The sequence below is a fragment of the Ranitomeya variabilis genome, chromosome 2, assembly GCF_051348905.1.
Source record: "Ranitomeya variabilis isolate aRanVar5 chromosome 2, aRanVar5.hap1, whole genome shotgun sequence".
Classification (NCBI taxonomy): Eukaryota; Metazoa; Chordata; class Amphibia; order Anura; family Dendrobatidae; genus Ranitomeya; species Ranitomeya variabilis.
The window spans coordinates 244,909,744-244,927,119 of record NC_135233.1 but is presented as its reverse complement, the minus strand read 5'-3'; the positions used below and the strand labels follow the sequence as shown (position 1 = coordinate 244,927,119).

The window sequence follows — 17,376 nt, the reverse complement described above, 5'->3', positions numbered from 1 at the left end:
ATGGATTAAATATTCATAGTGGCTAAGTTATGTACATTTCCACAGAGCAAAACTGGCAATTATTCAGTGCAGGTTTATGACAGGAACACTATATAAAATATGCAATGTGGGACCTCAAAAAAAGGCAAAACTGCTGCAGCCAGATAGCAACTGTTTGCTTTAAGAGGCGACGACCTGTCCCACCATCATGGTTTGCTTTTTAGACTCAAGTAATGCGGTCTGAACCAGACGTAATGTGTATATTTGCTCCCAGGTAAATATGCCGCATATCTTCTGATAACGGTGAACTTGAAAAGTTTCCCTATTGCAATGCCACTTCCTCCCCATAGGGAAGGGCAACCATATGTGTACCCAGGGCTGCTTAGAGATGACATGCTACCAAATTAAAGCATCCATCTTGCTCTTATGTCATTCTGACTGCACCTCCTGTGTATTCTGGTTCTCGTTTGTTTTAAATATCCTACTGTTAGAGATATGGGCCTTCTTTTTGGGATGTTCGTGGCTCACAGGATCATCTTGGACTTGTCTTTAGGCTACTCTGCATAAATACCCTGTGAGCCACACGCTGATGTAGGAGCATAAAACTGCACCAAATACACTGCTCAAAAAATTAAAGGGAACAGTAAAATACCACGTCTAAGATATCACGGACTTAAATATTCCAGTTGAAAATCTTTATTCATTACTTATTAGAATGTGCTGAGAACAATAAAACATAAAAATGATCAATATAAATAAAAATTAATATTCCATGGAGGTTTGAATTTAGAATTATTTTCCAAATGAAAGTGGAAAATTATATTACAGCCTGATCCAACTACACGGAAATGACCTCCCTACAACACCTGGGCATGCTCCTGATGAGGCGGCGGATGTTCTGAGGGATCTCCTCACAGACCTGTATTAAAGCACTAGTCAACTCCTGGACAGTCTGGTGCAACGTGGCGTTAGTGGATGGAATGAGACATGATGGGCTTGATTCAGGTCTGGGGAACGGGGAGGCCAGTTCACAGCTGATGCTACAGCTACATGAGGCCTAGCATTGTCCTGCATCAGATGGAACCCAGGGTCCACTGCACCAGCATATGGTCTCACAAGGGGTCTGAGGATCTCATACCAGTACCTAATGGCAGTCGGGGTACCTCTGGCGAGCTGATGGAGGGCTGTACGGCCCTCCAAAGAAATTCCACCCCACACCATCACTAACCCACTGCCAAACCGGTCGTGCTGGAGGATGTTGCAGGCAGCAGAACATTTTCCACTGTGTCTCCAGACTCTTGTCACATGATCAGTGTGAACCTGCTCTAATCCATGAAAAGCACAGGGTGCAAATGTCACATCTGCCAATCGCCCTGCAAAGTGTTGGGCTGTAAGCACAACACTCATTTGTGGGCATCGGGTCCTCATACCACCCTCGTGGAGTCTGCTTTGACAGTTTTAGCAGACATGGATGTCATGGGCCTGCTGGAGGACATTTTGCAGGGCTCTGGCACTGTTCCTCCTTGCACAAAGGAGGAAGCGGTCCTGCTGCTGCTGGATTGTTGCCTTCCTGCAGCCCCCTCCACATGTCCTGGTGTACTGGCCCTGTCTCCTGGTATCTGCGCTATGCTCTGGCCACTGTACTGACAGACACGGCTACCCTTCTTGTCACAGCTCGCATTGATGTGCCAATCCTGGATGAGCTGCACTACCTGAGCAACTTCGGTGGGTTGTAGACACCGCCTCATGCTACTGTACAGCACATCTAGGGGTGAGAGACAAAATGCAAAAGTGTTCAAAAACAACAGCCAAGAAGGATGAGAACATAGAAATGGTCTGTGGTCATCCCCCTGCAGAACCACTCCTTTATAGGGGTTGTCTTGCTAACTGCCTATCATTTCTACTTGTCTGTTCCATTTGCACAACAGCAGGAGAAATTGATTCATTACTGGACAGGTTAATTTCACAGAAGTGATTGGCTTGGAGTTACATTGTGTTTAAGTGATCCCTTTATTGTTTTTTTGAGCAGTGAATAAAATGGCCCATATCTCCGGGACCATATGGTGGATTTAAAACAAGAAAAAAACTGGACTACTCAGAGAAGCATAGGGAATAAGATAAGAACAAAAACGGGCCACTATATATTTGGTGGTTGGTAGTGGTCTTATAGCCATTGGGAAATGCAGGGGAGTCCGTACCGAACGTCTACTGTTTGGTTGTGGACACCGAACATGGTCAGTGTTACTTTTCTGTTTCGGCCTCCGAACACCAGGTGTCTGTTGCGCTGTCATCTGCATGACAGTACGGCAAACACTTTCTGATCGGCGGTAAAATCATTACTGCCGGTCAGACAGCTGCAGTTCCCACGCTGTCAAATTGCAGCATGAGCATGCAGCTGTGATTGGAGGTATAAAGTTTATTTCTGGTCACTGGTGTTGGCTGATGGGACTACTGCTCTCAGCTGACGCCTGCTGACGCTGATAACTGAGAGAAAAAAACACTTTTTTATTTAATAATAACAAACACAGTTATACTCACCTAACGCCTAATTCCATTTAATCCCTCGTCTCCTATAATAAAAAAAAACAGCAGTATCCCTCACCTGTCCGTCGTTCTGTCCCTCGCTGTAATCCTTGTCTGGGGATAAATAGTTTTCAATCTGGATGGTGCCAAGATGCCACTGTCCAGGCTGAGAACCACTGGTGAATGAGCTGCCGTGAGCGCTGCGTCAGTGACCGGCGGTGACCTCATCAAGGTTACTGCCGGTCACAGAGGCTGCGTTCCCATAAAGAACATCTCCCCTGTTTGGACTGTGTTTTTTGGGTGACTAATGGGGTGTATTTTCACTGGCGCCCTGGTAGTTTTCAGCAGCAACTCCTCACTGTTGAACTTGCATATTGAATTGATGGCCCTTGCTGGCAGAAACTGATTACTCAGGAGGATACAGAGTAATCAACTGCGGGCAAAGCCGAAAGGCATTAGTGCGCATGCGCCGGCGCACTATGTCCCGGAACACGGCAAAATACTTCCGGGACATAGTGCGCCGGCGCATGCGTACTAATGCTTTTCGGCTTTGCCCGCAGTTGGGTAAAGCATACTGCGCGTGCGCAAGGCAAGATTGCCTTGCGCAGGCGTGTACTACGGAGGACACAGCATGAACTTCACTCCAATATTGCGGCCAGCATGCAGCCAGCGGGTAAGTAAAGGGTGGATCAAACACCCGAAAACCCCGCCCATATGACCGCAAACCTATCCCGCCAAATTCGGGTGAAAGGTTCCCTTTAAGCCCTGAGGGTGGTTTGCACGTTAATGACCGGGCCAATTTTTACAATTCTGACCACTGTCCCTTTATGAGGTTATAACTCTGGAACGCTTCAACGGATCCCGGTGATTCTGACACTGTTTTCTCATGACATATTGTACTTCATTATAGTGGTAACATTTCTTTAATATTACCTGCGTTTATTTGTGAAAAAAAAAAAACGGAAATTTGGCGAAAATTTTGAAAATTTCGCAATTTTCCAAATTTGAATTTTTATACAATTAAATCACAGAGATATGTCACACAAAATACTTAATAAGTAACATTTCCCACATGTCTACTTTACATCAGCACAATTTTGGAACCAAATTTTTTTTTTGTTAGGGAGTTATAAGGGTTAAAAGTTGACCAGCAATTTCTCATTTTTGCAACACCATTTTTTTTAGGGACCACATCTCATTTGAAGTCATTTTGAGGGGTCTATATGATGGAAAATACCCAAGTGTGACACCATTCTAAAAACTGCACCCCTCAAGGTGCTCAAAACCACATTCAAGAAGTTTATTAACTCTCCAGGTGTTTCACAAGAATTTTTGGAATGTTTAAATAAAAATGAACATTTAACTTTTTTTCACAAAAAATTTACTTCAGCTCCAATTTGTTTTATTATACCAAGGGTAACAGGAGAAAATGGACCCCAAAAGTTGTACATCTTGCCCTGAGTACGCTGATACCCCATATGTGGAGGTAAACCACTGTTTGGGCGCATGGGAGAGCTCGTAAGGGAAGGAGCGCCTTTTGACTTTTTAATGCAAAATTGACAGGAATTGAGATGGGACGCCATGTTGCGTTTGGAGAGCCACTGATGTGCCTAAACATTGAAACCCCCTACAATTGACACTATTTTGGAAAGTAGACCCCCTAAGGAACTTATCAAGATGTGTGGTGAGCACTTTGGCCCATTAAGTGATTCACAGAAGTTTATAATGCAGAGCCGTAAAAATAAAAAATCATATTTTTTCACAAAAATGATCTTTTCGCCCCCAATTTTTTATTTTCCCAAGGGTAAGAGAAGAAATTGGACCCCAAAAGTTGTTGTACAATTTGTCCTGAGTACGCTGATACTCCATATGTGGGGGTAAACCACTGTTTGGGCGCATGGGAGAACTCGGAAAGGAAGGAGCGCCGTTTGACTTTTCAATGCAAAATTGACAGGAATTGAGATGGGACGCCATTTTGCATTTGGAGAGCCACTGATGTGCCTAAACATTGAAACCCCCCCACAAGTGACACCATTTTGAAAAGTAGACCCCCTAAGGCACTCATCTAGATGTGTTGTGAGAGCTTTGAACCCCCAAGTGTTTCACTACAGTTTATAACGCAGAGCCGTGAAAATAAAAAATATTTTTTTTTTCCATAAAAATTATTTTTTAGCCCCCAGTTATGTATTTTTCCAAGGGTAACAGTTGAAATTGGACCCCAAAAGTTGTTGTCCAATTTGTCCTGAGTACGCTGATACCCCATATGTGGGGGGAACCACCATTTGAGCGCATGGCAGAGCTCGGAAGGGAAGGAGCGTAATTTGGAATGCAGACTTAGATGGATTGGTCTGCAGGCATCACATTGCGTTTGCAGAGCCCCTAATGTACCTAAACAGTAAACCCCCCCACAAGTGACCTCATATTGGAAACTAGACCCCCCAAGGAACTTATCTAGATGTGTTGTGAGAACTTTGAACCCCCAAGTGTTTCACTACAGTTTATAACGCAGAGCCGTGAAAATGAAAAATCTTTTTTTTTTCCCACAAATTATTTTTTAGCCCCCAGTTTTGTATTTTCCCAAGGGTAGCAGGAGAAATTGGACCCCAAAAATTGTTGTCCAATGAGTCCTGAGTACGCTGATACCCCATATGTTGGGGTAAACCCCTGTTTGGGCGCACGGGAGAGCTCGGAAGGGAAGGAGCACTGTTTTACTTTTTCAACTCAGAATTGGCTGGAATTGAAATCGGACGCCATGTCGCATTTGGAGAGCCCCTGATGTGCTCTCCACATTTGGAAACCCTCCAATTATAACTGAAACCCTAATCCAAACACATCCCTAACCCTAATCTCAACTGTAACCCTAACCCTGACACACCCCTAACCTGATTCCCAACCTGATTCCCAACCGTAAATGTAATCCTAACCCTAACTTTAGCCCCAACCCTAACTGTAGCCTTAACCCTAACCCTAACCCTAATGGGAAAATGGAAATAAATACATTTTTTTTTTATTTTTCGCTAACTAAGGGGGTGATGAAGGGGGGTTTGATTTACTTTCATAGCGGGTTTTTTAGCAGATTTTTATGATTGGCAGCCGTTACACACTGAAAGACGCTTTTTATTGCAAAAAATATTTTTTGCGTTACCACATTTTGAGAGCTATAATTTTTCCATATTTTGGTCCACCGAGTCATGTGAGGTCTTGTTTTTTGCGGGACGAGTTGATGTTTTTTTGGTAACATTTTCGGGCACGTGACATTTTTGGATCGCTTTTTATTCCGATTTTTGTGAGGCAGAATGACCAAAAACCAGCTATTCATAAATTTCTTTTGGGGGAGGCGTTTATACCGTTCCGCGTTAGGTAAAATGGATAAAGCAGTTTTATTCTTCGGGTCAGTACGATTACAGCGATACCTCATTTATATAATTTTTTTATGTTTTGGCGCTTTTATACAATAAAAACTATTATAGAAAAAATAATTATTTTTGCATCGCTTTATTCTGAGGACTATAACTTTTATTTTTTCTTTGATGATGCTGTATGGCGGCTCGTTTTTTCGGGACAAGATGACGTTTTCAGCGGTACCATGGTTATTTATATCAGTCTTTTTGATTGCGTGTTATTTCACTTTTTGTTTGGCGGTATGATAATAAAGCGTTTTTTACCTCTTTTTTTTACGGTGTTCACTGAAGGGGTTAACTAGTGGGACAGTTTTATAGGTTGGGTCGTTACGGACGCGGCGATACTAAATATGTGTACTTTTATTGTTTTTTTAAATTTAGATAAAGAAATGTATTTATAGGAACAATATTTTTTTTTTGGGGGGGGGGAGGGATTTTTTTTTATTTTTTTTTTACACATGTGAATATATTTTTTTTTACACTATAACATTGCCCCGGGGGGGGGGGGGCATCATGTTATAGTGTAAGATCGCTGATCTGACACTGCTTTGCACTGTGTGAGATCGTCGATCTGACGTGCACAGCTCCAGGCTTCCCGGCGCCTGCTCTGAGCAGGCGCTGTGAAGCCACCTCCCTGCAGGACCCGGATGCCGTGGCCATTTTGGATCTGGGCCTGCTGCAGGGAGGAGGAGTTAAGAGACCCTCGTGATCACATCGCGTTGCTCCGGGGGTCTCAGGGAAGCACGCAGGGAGCCCTCTCCCTGCACGATGCTTCCCTATACCGCTGGAACACTGCGATCATGTTTGATCGCAATGTGCTGGGGGCGGTCCGTGACGCTCCTGGCACATAGTGCCAGATGTCAGCTGTGATAGTCAGCTGACACCCGGCTGCGATCGGCCGTGTTCCCCCCGTGAGCGCGGCCGATCGCATATGACGTACTATCCCGTCACTGGGAATTAAGTCCCAGGTCACCTTGACGGGATAGTACGTCATATGGGATTAAGGGGTTAATGTACACTCTGCACCTCATCTTGACTGAAAAAAAAAAAATTAGAAATTTTTGCAAATTTAATAAAGAAAAACTGAAATATCACATGGTCGTAAGTATTCAGACCCTTTGCTCAGACACTCATATCTAAGTCACATGCTGTCCATTTCCTTGTGATCCTCCTTGAGATGGTTCTACTGCTTCATTGGAGTCCAGTTGTGTTTAATTAAACTGATAGGACTTAATTTGGAAAGGCACACACCTGTCTATATAAGACCTTACAGCTCACAGTGCATGTCAGACCAAATGAGAATCATGAGGTCAAAGGAACTGGCCAAGGAGCTCAGAGACAGAATTGTGGCAAGGCACAAATCTGGCCAAGGTTACAACAGAATTTCTGTAGTACTTACTAAGAGCACAGTGGCCTCCATAATCCTTAAAAGGAAGAAGTTTGGGACCATCAGAAGCCTTCCTAGACCTGGCTGTCCAGCCAAACTGAGCAATCGTGGGAGAAGAGCCTTGGTGAGAGAGGTAAAGAAGAACCCCAAGATCACTGTGGCTGAGCTCCAGAGATGCAGTAGGGGGATGGGAGAAAGTTCCACAAAGTCAACTATCACTGCAGCCCTCTACCAGTCGGGCCTTTATGGCAGAGTGGCCCAACGGAAGCCTCTCCTCAGTACAAGACATAGGAAAGCCCGCACAGAGTTTGCTAAAAACACATGAAGGATTCACAGACTGAGAAATAAGATTCTCTGGTCTGATGAGACGAAGATAGACCTTTTTGGTGATAATTCTAAGTGATATGTGTGGAGAAAACCAGGCACTGCTCATCACCTGCCCAATACAATCCCAACAGTGAAACGTGGTGGCAGCATCATGCTATGGGGGTGTTTTTCAGCTGCAGGGACAGGACGACTGGATGTCATTGTAGGAAACATGAATGCGGCCAAGTACAGAGATATCCTGGAAGAAAACCTCTTCCAGAGTGCTCTGGACCTAAGACTTGGCCGTAGGTTTACCTTCCAACAAGACAATGACCCTAAGCACACAGCTAAAATAACAAAGGAGTGGCTTCAGAACAACTCTGACCATTCTTGACTGGCCCAGCCAGAGCCCTGACCTAAACCCTATTGAGAATCTCTAGAGAGAACTGAAAATGGCTGCCCACCAACGTTCACCATCCAACCTGACGAAACTGGAGAGGATCTGCAAGGAAGAATAGCAGAGGATCCCCAAATCCAGGTGTGAAAAACTTGTTGCATCATTCCCAAGAAGACTCATGGCTGTACTAGCTCAAAAGGTGCTTCTACTCACTACTGAGCAAAGGGTCTGAATAATTATGACCATGTGATATTTTAGTTTTTCTTTTTTAATAAATTTGTAAAAATTTCTACATTTCTGTGTTTTTTCAGTTAAGATGGGGTGCAGAGTGTACATTAATGAGAAAAAATGAACTTTTTTTTTATAATTTACCAAATGGCTGCAATGAAACAGTGAAAAATTTAAATGGGTCTGAATACTTTCCGCACCACCGCTGCCTCTTATATACAGTGCAGATACACACCACCGCTGCATCTTATATACAGTGCGGGTACACACCACCGCTGCCTCTTATATACAGTGCGGGTACACACCACCGCTGCCTCTTATATACAGTGCGGGTACACACCACCGCTGCCTCTTATATACAGTGCGGGTACACACCACCGCTGCCTCTTATATACAGTGCGGGTACACACCACCGCTGCCTCTTATATACAGTGCGGGTACACACCACCGCTGCCTCTTATATACAGTGCGGGTACACACCACCACTGCCTCATATACAGTGCGGGTACACACCACCGCTGCCTCATATACACAGTGCGGGTACACACCACCGCTGCCTCCTACAGTGCAGACCAAAAGTTTGGACACACCTTCTCATTTAAACATTTTTCTGTATTGTCATGACTATGAAAATTGTAAATTCACATTGAAGGCATCAAAACTATGAATTAACACATGTGGAATTATATACTTAACAAAAAAGTGTGAAACAACTGAAAATATGTCTTATATTCTAGGTTCTTCAAAGTAGCCACTTTTGCTTTGATGACTGCCTTGCACACTCTTGGCATTCTCTTGATGAGATTCAAGAGGTAGTCATCGGAAATGGTCTTCCAACAATCTTGAAGGAGTTCCCAGAGATTCTTAGCACTTGTTGGCCCTTTTGCCTTCACTGTGTGGTCCAGCTCACCCCAAACCATCTCGATTGGGTTCAGGTCTGGTGACTGTGGAGGCCAGGTCATCTGGTGTAGCACCCCATCACTCTCCTTCTTGGTCAAATAGCCCTTACACTCATTGTCCTGTTGAAAAATAAATGATGGTCCAACTAAACGCAAACCGGATGGAATAGCATGCCGCTGCAAGAGGCTGTGGTTGCCATGCTGGTTCAGAATGTCTTCAATTTTGAATAAATCATCAACAGTGTCACCAGCAAAGCACCATCACACGGTGCGGGTACACACCACCGCTGCCTCTTATATACAGTGCGGGTACACACCACCGCTGCCTCTTATATACAGTGCGGGTACACACCACCGCTGCCTCTTATATACAGTGCGGGTACACACCACCGCTGCCTCTTATACACAGTGCGGGTACACACCACCGCTGCCTCCTATATACAGTGCGGGTACACACCACCGCTGCCTCTTATATACAGTGCGGGTACACACCACCGCTGCCTCTTATATACAGTGCGGGTACACACCACCGCTGCCTCTTATATACAGTGCGGGTACACACCACCGCTGCCTCTTATATACAGTGCGGGTACACACCACCACTGCCTCTTGTATACAGTGCGGGTACACACCACCGCTGCCTCTTATATACAGTGCGGGTACACACCACCGCTGCCTCTTATATACAGTGCGGGTACACACCACCGCTGCCTCTTATATACAGTGCGGGTACACACCACCGCTGCCTCTTATATACAGTGCGGGTACACACCACCGCTGCCTCTTATATACAGTGCAGGTACACACCACCGCTGCCTCTTATATACAGTGCGGGTACACACCACCGCTGCCTCTTATATACAGTGCGGGTACACACCACCGCTGCCTCTTATGTACAGTGCAGATACACACCATTTTGCCTCATATATACAGTGCAGGTACTTTAGAATGACTAGTTTTAATTTACATAACATATGGCCATGAGCCTTAGAATTGCATCCTCACCATTTGTGTGAACAATTTGTAGACTATATCTCTTGCTAAACTCGACATGAGGACCCCTGAAAGAACAGAAGAGAGGCCTTTCATCATTGCTGCCCATATACATTATTATTATACATTTTTATAGCGCCATTTATTCCATGGCGCTTTACATGTGAACGGGGCAAATATAGACAAGCGCAATAAACATGAGCAATACAAGGCACACAAGTACAGGAGAGAGGACCCTGCCCGCGAGGGCTCACAGTCTGCAGGGGATGGGTGAGGATACACTAGGAGAGGGTATAGCTGGTCATGCGGCAGATCAGTAGGTTGAGGATCACTCTAGGTTGTAGGCTTGTCGGAAGAGGTAGGTCTTCAGGTTCTTTTTGAAGGTTTCTATGGTAGGCGAGAGTCTGATGTGTTGGGGTAGAGAGTTCCAGAGTATGGAGGTAGCACAGGAGAAGTCTTGGATGCGGTTGTGGGAAGAAGAGATAAGAGAGGAGTAGAGAAGGAGATCTTGTGAATATCGCAGGTTGCGTGTAGGTAAGTACTGGGAGACCATGTCACAGATGTATGGAGGAGACAGGTTGTGGATGGCTTTGTATGTCATGGTTAGGGTTTTGTACTGGAGTCTTTGGGTAATGGGGAGCCAGTGAAGGGCTTGACATAGGGGAGAGGCCGGGGAATAGCGGGGAGACAGGTAGATTAGTTGGGCAGCAGAGTGTAGGATGGATTGGAGTGGTGCCTAGAGGGGAGGCCAGAGAGTAGGAGGTTGCAGTAGTCAAGGCGGGAGATGATAAGGGCATGGACTAGGGTTTTTGTGGTTTCATGGTCAAGGAATGCGCGGATCCGGAAAATGCTTTTCAGTTGGAATCGGCAGGAGGAGGCAAGGGCTTGGATATGTGGCTTGAAAGAGAGGGCAGAGTCAAGGATCACCTCGAGGCACCAAGCGTGTGGGACTGGGGAAAGTGAGCAGACATTGATAGGTAAGTCAGGTGGAGGGGTAGAGTGAGATGGGGGAAAGATGATGAATTCTGTTTTGTCCATGTTCAGTTTTAGAAAGCGAACAGAAAAGAAAGATGAAATAGCAGACAGACATTGTGGGATTTTGGTCAGTAAGGAGGTGAGGTCGGGTTCAGATAGGCAGATCTGTGTGTCATCAGCGTAGAGATGATATTGTAGACCGTGGGACTCTATGAGCTGTCCCAGGCCAAAAGTGTAGATTGAGAATAGCGGGGGCCCTAGGACTGAGCCTTGGGGAACACCGATAGACAGCGGGCGAGTTGAGGAGGTGGTGTGGGAGAGGGAGTCTATATCCCATTAGGCCCCATTGATTACAGCTATTGGAAAAACAGGCCTCGTTACCCATAGCAACCAATCCCAGAGGAGCTTTCATGTCTGAACCAGCTTGGTAAAATTTAAAACGGCACTGTGATTGGCTACTGTGACTTCAAACGGAAAACAAACAGAAATCTGTCAGCACTTTTCAGATTTCACCCTTTTCCAGCCTTCTAATATCGCAGAGACCAATTTAAACACATCTATGTCGCTATCATAACATACGAGGAGATTTTACTCCACTCTATGCTAATTTTATGCTGTGTTGGGGGTTAGTGATCAGGTGTCCTGGGTTTTAGGTGTTGATGGGATGCCATGGTAGCCGAGGACCTGTTGTTGGCCCCTATCGCCGCCATCTTGGTACTCCCATGAAGCCCTGCCACAGGTAATTCACTATATACTGCTTTATTGTGGTTTATATAGCACAAACGGTCTAATGTCCATTACGGGAAGGAAAAAATATAAAGCATTAGGCTGCCGTCACACTAGCAGTATTGGGTCAGTATTTTACCTCAGTATGTGTAAGCCAAAACCAGGAGAGGAACAATTAGAGGAAAAGTATAATAGAAACATATGCACCACTTCTGCATTTATCACCCTCTCCTGGTTTTGGCTTCCAAATACTGATGTAAAATACTGACCAAATACTGCTAGTGTAACAGCAGCCTTAACGTTTAAAAAATAAAATATTAGAATAAAAAAATTAATCACACACATTTTTCCCATTTAAAAACACAGATATTAAAAAACAAAAATATTCTATATTGCTGCACCTGTAAAAGTCTGATCTACCAAAATATAATTGTTTTTAGCCCATAAAATAATCGCTGTAAATGAAGAAAAAAAAATGCTGTTTCCGTTCAACACATCCGCCCCCCCCCCCCCCAAAGAAAGCAAATGATATTAAAACATTGTGCGCACCCCAAATTGATATCCATGGAAACTACATCTTGGCAGGAATACTAAAGTCCTCACTCGGTTCCATCAATGGAAAAATAAAAAAGTTATGCGTCTAAAAAAACTGGCACTTTTTTTTTTATTACAAACTTTAAAATATCTTTAAGCCAGGAAAATTAAAATATGTATACAAATTTGCAATCGTATTGACCTAGGGAATCATGTGTCCATGTAATTTTTACCTTATAATGAATGCCATAAAATCGTAGTACGTAGCCTCATATGCCTATGTCGATGGAAACAATTAAATAGTTATGGCTTTTGGAAGAAGGGGAGGAAAAAAATAAATATCAAAAGTGAAAATTGTCATTAAAGGGTTGAAAACTGAATGCAAAAAATATATATATTTACTATTAGGCCACGTTCACACATTCAGTATTTGGTCAGTATTTTACATCAGTATTTATAAGCCAAAACCAGGAGTGGGTGATAAATGCAGAAGTGGTGACGGGTCTCTGTTATACTATTTCTCTGATTGTTCCACTGTTGGTTTTGGCTACAAATACTGATGTAAAATACTGACCAAATACTGACCGTGTGAACGTGGCCTTAAATATATAATAGAAAATGCTAATCTCCTAAAGCTATTATAATAAGCTGTGATTAATCCTGCAGTTCTCTTTCTATCCACTGTGTGTCGTTAGTGCTCTCATCCAGATTAGTAATTTTTAGACTGTCCACTAGATGCCGCTGTTGCTCACTGTTGTGCTTTTTACCGCTTCTGATTGAATTCTCGCTAGATGGAGCAGTCCTCCCGTTGCAGTACACTGTGTTCTCCACTGGGCGGAGTCGATTTCCCCGGGAAGGTTGAAGTTACCGGAGTGCAAGGCTGTGAGGGTCCGGTGTCCGGAGGGAGATGGCCGGGGGGTCGCAGTTGCAGGTGAGTGGAGTCTGTGCTCTGCAGGACAGGGTGATGGCAGAGACTACAGGGCAGGCATGTAATACTGACTGCTCCCTTTATATGGTATGTGTGCACTCCAACCGCCTGTACGGAGAGCTGTTTGGTCACATGACTGCGCTGCTGGGGTGTACGGATAATGTGTGACTACATATGTATACAGAAACGTATGTACATGTGTGCAGGCAGGACACTAATGTGCGTGTATATAACCTGTCAGCCTGCTGGTTACAGGTATGTATACGGGACTTGTATATGTGTGTTTGTATACGAGACAAGCCGGGTGTGTGTATCTCTCTCTCTCTCTCTCTCTCTCTCTCTCTCTCTCTCTCTCTCTCTCTCTCTCTCTCTCTCTCTCTCTCTCTCTCTCTCTCTCACACACTTGTCCGTGTGTGTAGATAGATGGGTATCTCACACTGCTTAAAAAATAAGCATATATATGTATTATTACTAGCTATAGAACCCATTCTAAGCTTGGGTGGCAAGCATTTATATTGGTATATGGTCTCCATCCTGGTATGTGCTGCTTCCATCCTGCGCCCCCTTCCTGTCATGTGCAGCCCCCATCCTGCTCCCTCATCCTGTTTTGTGCCCCTCCATCTTGCATTGTGCTACACTCTTCCTTTCCCCCCAATCCTGTCATGTGCTACACTCTTCCTTTCCCCCAATCCTGTCATGTGGTACACTCTTCCTGCGCCCCCATCCTGTCACGTGCTGCCCCCATCCTGTCACGTGCTGCCCCCATCCTGTCACGTGCTGCCCCCATCCTGTCACGTGCTGCCCCCATCCTGTCACGTGCTGCCCCCATCCTGTCACGTGCTGCCCCCATCCTGTCACGTGCTGCCCCCATCCTGTCACGTGCTGCCCCCATCCTGTCACGTGCTGCCCCCATCCTGTCACGTGCTGCCCCCATCCTGTCACGTGCTGCCCCCATCCTGTCACGTGCTGCCCCCATCCTGTCACGTGCTGCCCCCATCCTGTCACGTGCTGCCCCCATCCTGTCACGTGCTGCCCCCATCCTGTCACGTGCTGCCCCCATCCTGTCACGTGCTGCCCCCATCCTGTCACGTGCTGCCCCCATCCTGTCACGTGCTGCCCCCATCCTGTCACGTGCTGCTCCCATCCTGTCACGTGCTGCTCCCATCCTGTCACGTGCTGCTCCCATCCTGTCACGTGCTGCTCCCATCCTGTCACGTGCTGCTCCCATCCTGTCACGTGCTGCTCCCATCCTGTCACGTGCTGCTCCCATCCTGTCACGTGCTGCTCCCATCCTGTCACGTGCTGCTCCCATCCTGTCACGTGCTGCTCCCATCCTGTCACGTGCTGCTCCCATCCTGTCACGTGCTGCTCCCATCCTGCGCCCCCATCCTGTCACGTGCTGCTCCCATCCTGCGCCCCCATCCTGTCACGTGCTGCTCCCATCCTGCGCCCCCATCCTGTCACGTGCTGCTCCCATCCTGCGCCCCCATCCTGTCACGTGCTGCTCCCATCCTGCGCCCCCATCCTGTCACGTGCTGCTCCCATCCTGCGCCCCCATCCTGTCACGTGCTGCTCCCATCCTGCGCCCCCATCCTGTCACGTGCTGCTCCCATCCTGCGCCCCCATCCTGTCACGTGCTGCTCCCATCCTGCGTCCCCATCCTGTCACGTGCTGCTCCCATCCTGCGCCCCCATCCTGTCACGTGCTGCTCCCATCCTGCGCCCCCATCCTGTCACGTGCTGCTCCCATCCTGCGCCCCCATCCTGTCACGTGCTGCTCCCATCCTGCGCCCCCATCCTGTCACGTGCTGCTCCCATCCTGCGCCCCCATCCTGTCACGTGCTGCTCCCATCCTGCGCCCCCATCCTGTCACGTGCTGCTCCCATCCTGCGCCCCCATCCTGTCATGTGCTGCTCCCATCCTGCGCCCCCATCCTGTCATGTGCTGCTCCCATCCTGCGCCCCCATCCTGTCATGTGCTGCTCCCATCCTGCGCCCCCATCCTGTCATGTGCTGCTCCCATCCTGCGCCCCCATCCTGTCATGTGCTGCTCCCATCCTGCGCCCCCATCCTGTCATGTGCTGCTCCCATCCTGCGCCCCCATTCTGTCATGTGCTGCTCCCATCCTGCGCCCCCATTCTGTCATGTGCTGCTCCCATCCTGCGCCCCCATTCTGTCATGTGCTGCTCCTATCCTGCGCCCCATCTTGACATGTGCTGCTCCCATCCTGCGCCCCCATCCTGTCATGTGCTGCTCCCATCCATATGCCCCGTATGCTGCTCCATAAAGGTTGATGCCCCCTAAGATGCTCCATAGCATAATATGCCCCGTGTGCTGCTCCATAAAGGTTGATGGCCCCCATAAGATGCTCCATAGCGTAATATGCCCGTATGCTGCTGCTGCTGCGATTTAAAAAAAAAAAAAGACATGCTCACCTCTCGTCGCTAGGCGTCAGGGGCCTGAGCAGGCGGGGACACCAGTGCGCTAGGGGGGTTAGGTGCCGGAGTGGCCGCTGGCTTAGGCGCCCAACACTTGCGATATTCACCTGTCCCCGTTCCACCGCCGCACGCCGTTCTGTCTTTTGCGTCCTCTGGCTTTGACTGTTCAGTCAGAGGGCATGTACTAACCACGTTATCGCGCCCTCTGACCTGAACGTCACAGCCAGAGGACGCAGAAGACAGAGCCCGGCGGTGGAACTGGGACAGGTGAATATCGCATACTCACCCTCCTAGCACGTCCCTGCTTCTCCGTCGGAGATCGCGGTATGCGTTCAGTGCTTACGCATACTGCGATCTCCTGGGCCACAATTCTCATCCCCGGATTCGTCACTCTGTGGGGTCCAGACTGTGCAGGCGCTTGCGCAGTCTATAAAGGCTTCGGACAGAGTGACGCTCCCAGCGTAATATTCTAGACATAATCTATATCTCTCATGTGCGCATACTTGTCTGTGTTGTGGTTGTGTGTGTGTATATAACCTCTGCGCAAACTTGTTATATATACACTGTGACAAAGTCTTTGGCAAAGTAATGGAGAGGAGATATGTTTCACTGAGGCTATTGGCTTCAGTGATTTGAAACCCAGAAGCTTGCTCAAGCACACTATTTGTTGTGAGGGGATAATCGGCCATTTTAACCCCTTCACGACATGCGCCATACTAGTACTGATCTGCGAGAGGTGCATTCACTAAAGGAGCAGTACTAATACAGCGCTGCGATCACCAGGCGTCACGCTGAGCCCCGTGGCGATCGCATGTGGGTGTCAGCTGAATGTGACAGCTGACACCCCGCAGCAACGCCCACTACAAATGCTAGCACCGATCGTGGGCATTTAACCCCTCTGATGCCACTGTCAGTAGTGACAGTAGCATAGAAAGGCATCGCTCAGGGAGAGGGCTCCCTGCGCACTTCCATCAGGACAATGCAATGCGATCGCGTTGTCCTGATGGTCCATCAGCAGAAAAATAAGTTATAGCTCTCACAATAAAGCGATGCAAAAATATTTTTTTCTATAATATAGTTTTTATTGTGCAAAAGCGCCAAAACGTTAAAAAAAATATAAATGTGTTATCACTGTAATCATACTGACCCAAAGAATAAAGCTGCCTTAACAATTTTACCACACGCGGAACAGTATTAAAAAAACAAAAAAAACAAAAAAAAAACAATTCCTGAATTGCTGATTTTTGTTCATTCTGTCTTCCAAAAATCGGAATAGAAAGCGGTAAAAAATGTCATGTGCCCCAAAATGGTACCAATAAAAACGTCAACTCGTCACGCAAAAAAACAAACTATAACATGACTCTGTCGGCTGAAGCAGGGCTGTGGAGTCGGTAAGCCACAGTTGCGACTCCGACTCCTGGATTTTATCAGGTTCCGACTCCGGTCTAACTCCGACTCCTTCATAAATGGCCAATTCGTAACAATAAATTTACTGTAAAATATTAACATCGTGCTTATTCAGTTTCTCACCATCATATAAGTAATCAGACCTCTTAGAGAGATGTGGAGTCTGGGCGTCATCGATGAGTCAAAGAGCAGCTGGTCCAGTCTCATTGTCCTTGTGCCAATGCCGGATGAAGAGTGGCGTTTCTGTAATGAGTACA

General features: G+C 46.7%; 1 protein-coding gene across 2 annotated transcripts in view; it reads left to right on the top strand.

The window, feature by feature from the left end:
* Nucleotides 1-11,706: 11,706 nt before the first annotated feature.
* Nucleotides 11,707-17,376, top strand: part of PKN3 (protein kinase N3) — a 44,307-nt gene continuing 38,637 nt past the window's right edge. The window contains exons 1-2 of one of the 2 annotated variants that reach the window (XM_077284422.1): nt 11,707-11,827; nt 13,140-13,279. In XM_077284422.1, coding sequence (XP_077140537.1) covers nt 13,256-13,279 — 24 coding nt within the window. In that variant the 5' untranslated portion in view covers nt 11,707-11,827; nt 13,140-13,255. Of the gene's footprint in view, nt 11,828-13,139; nt 13,280-13,420; nt 13,532-17,376 lie in introns of those variants that run through there. The other variant, XM_077284421.1, reaches the window with a different exon arrangement.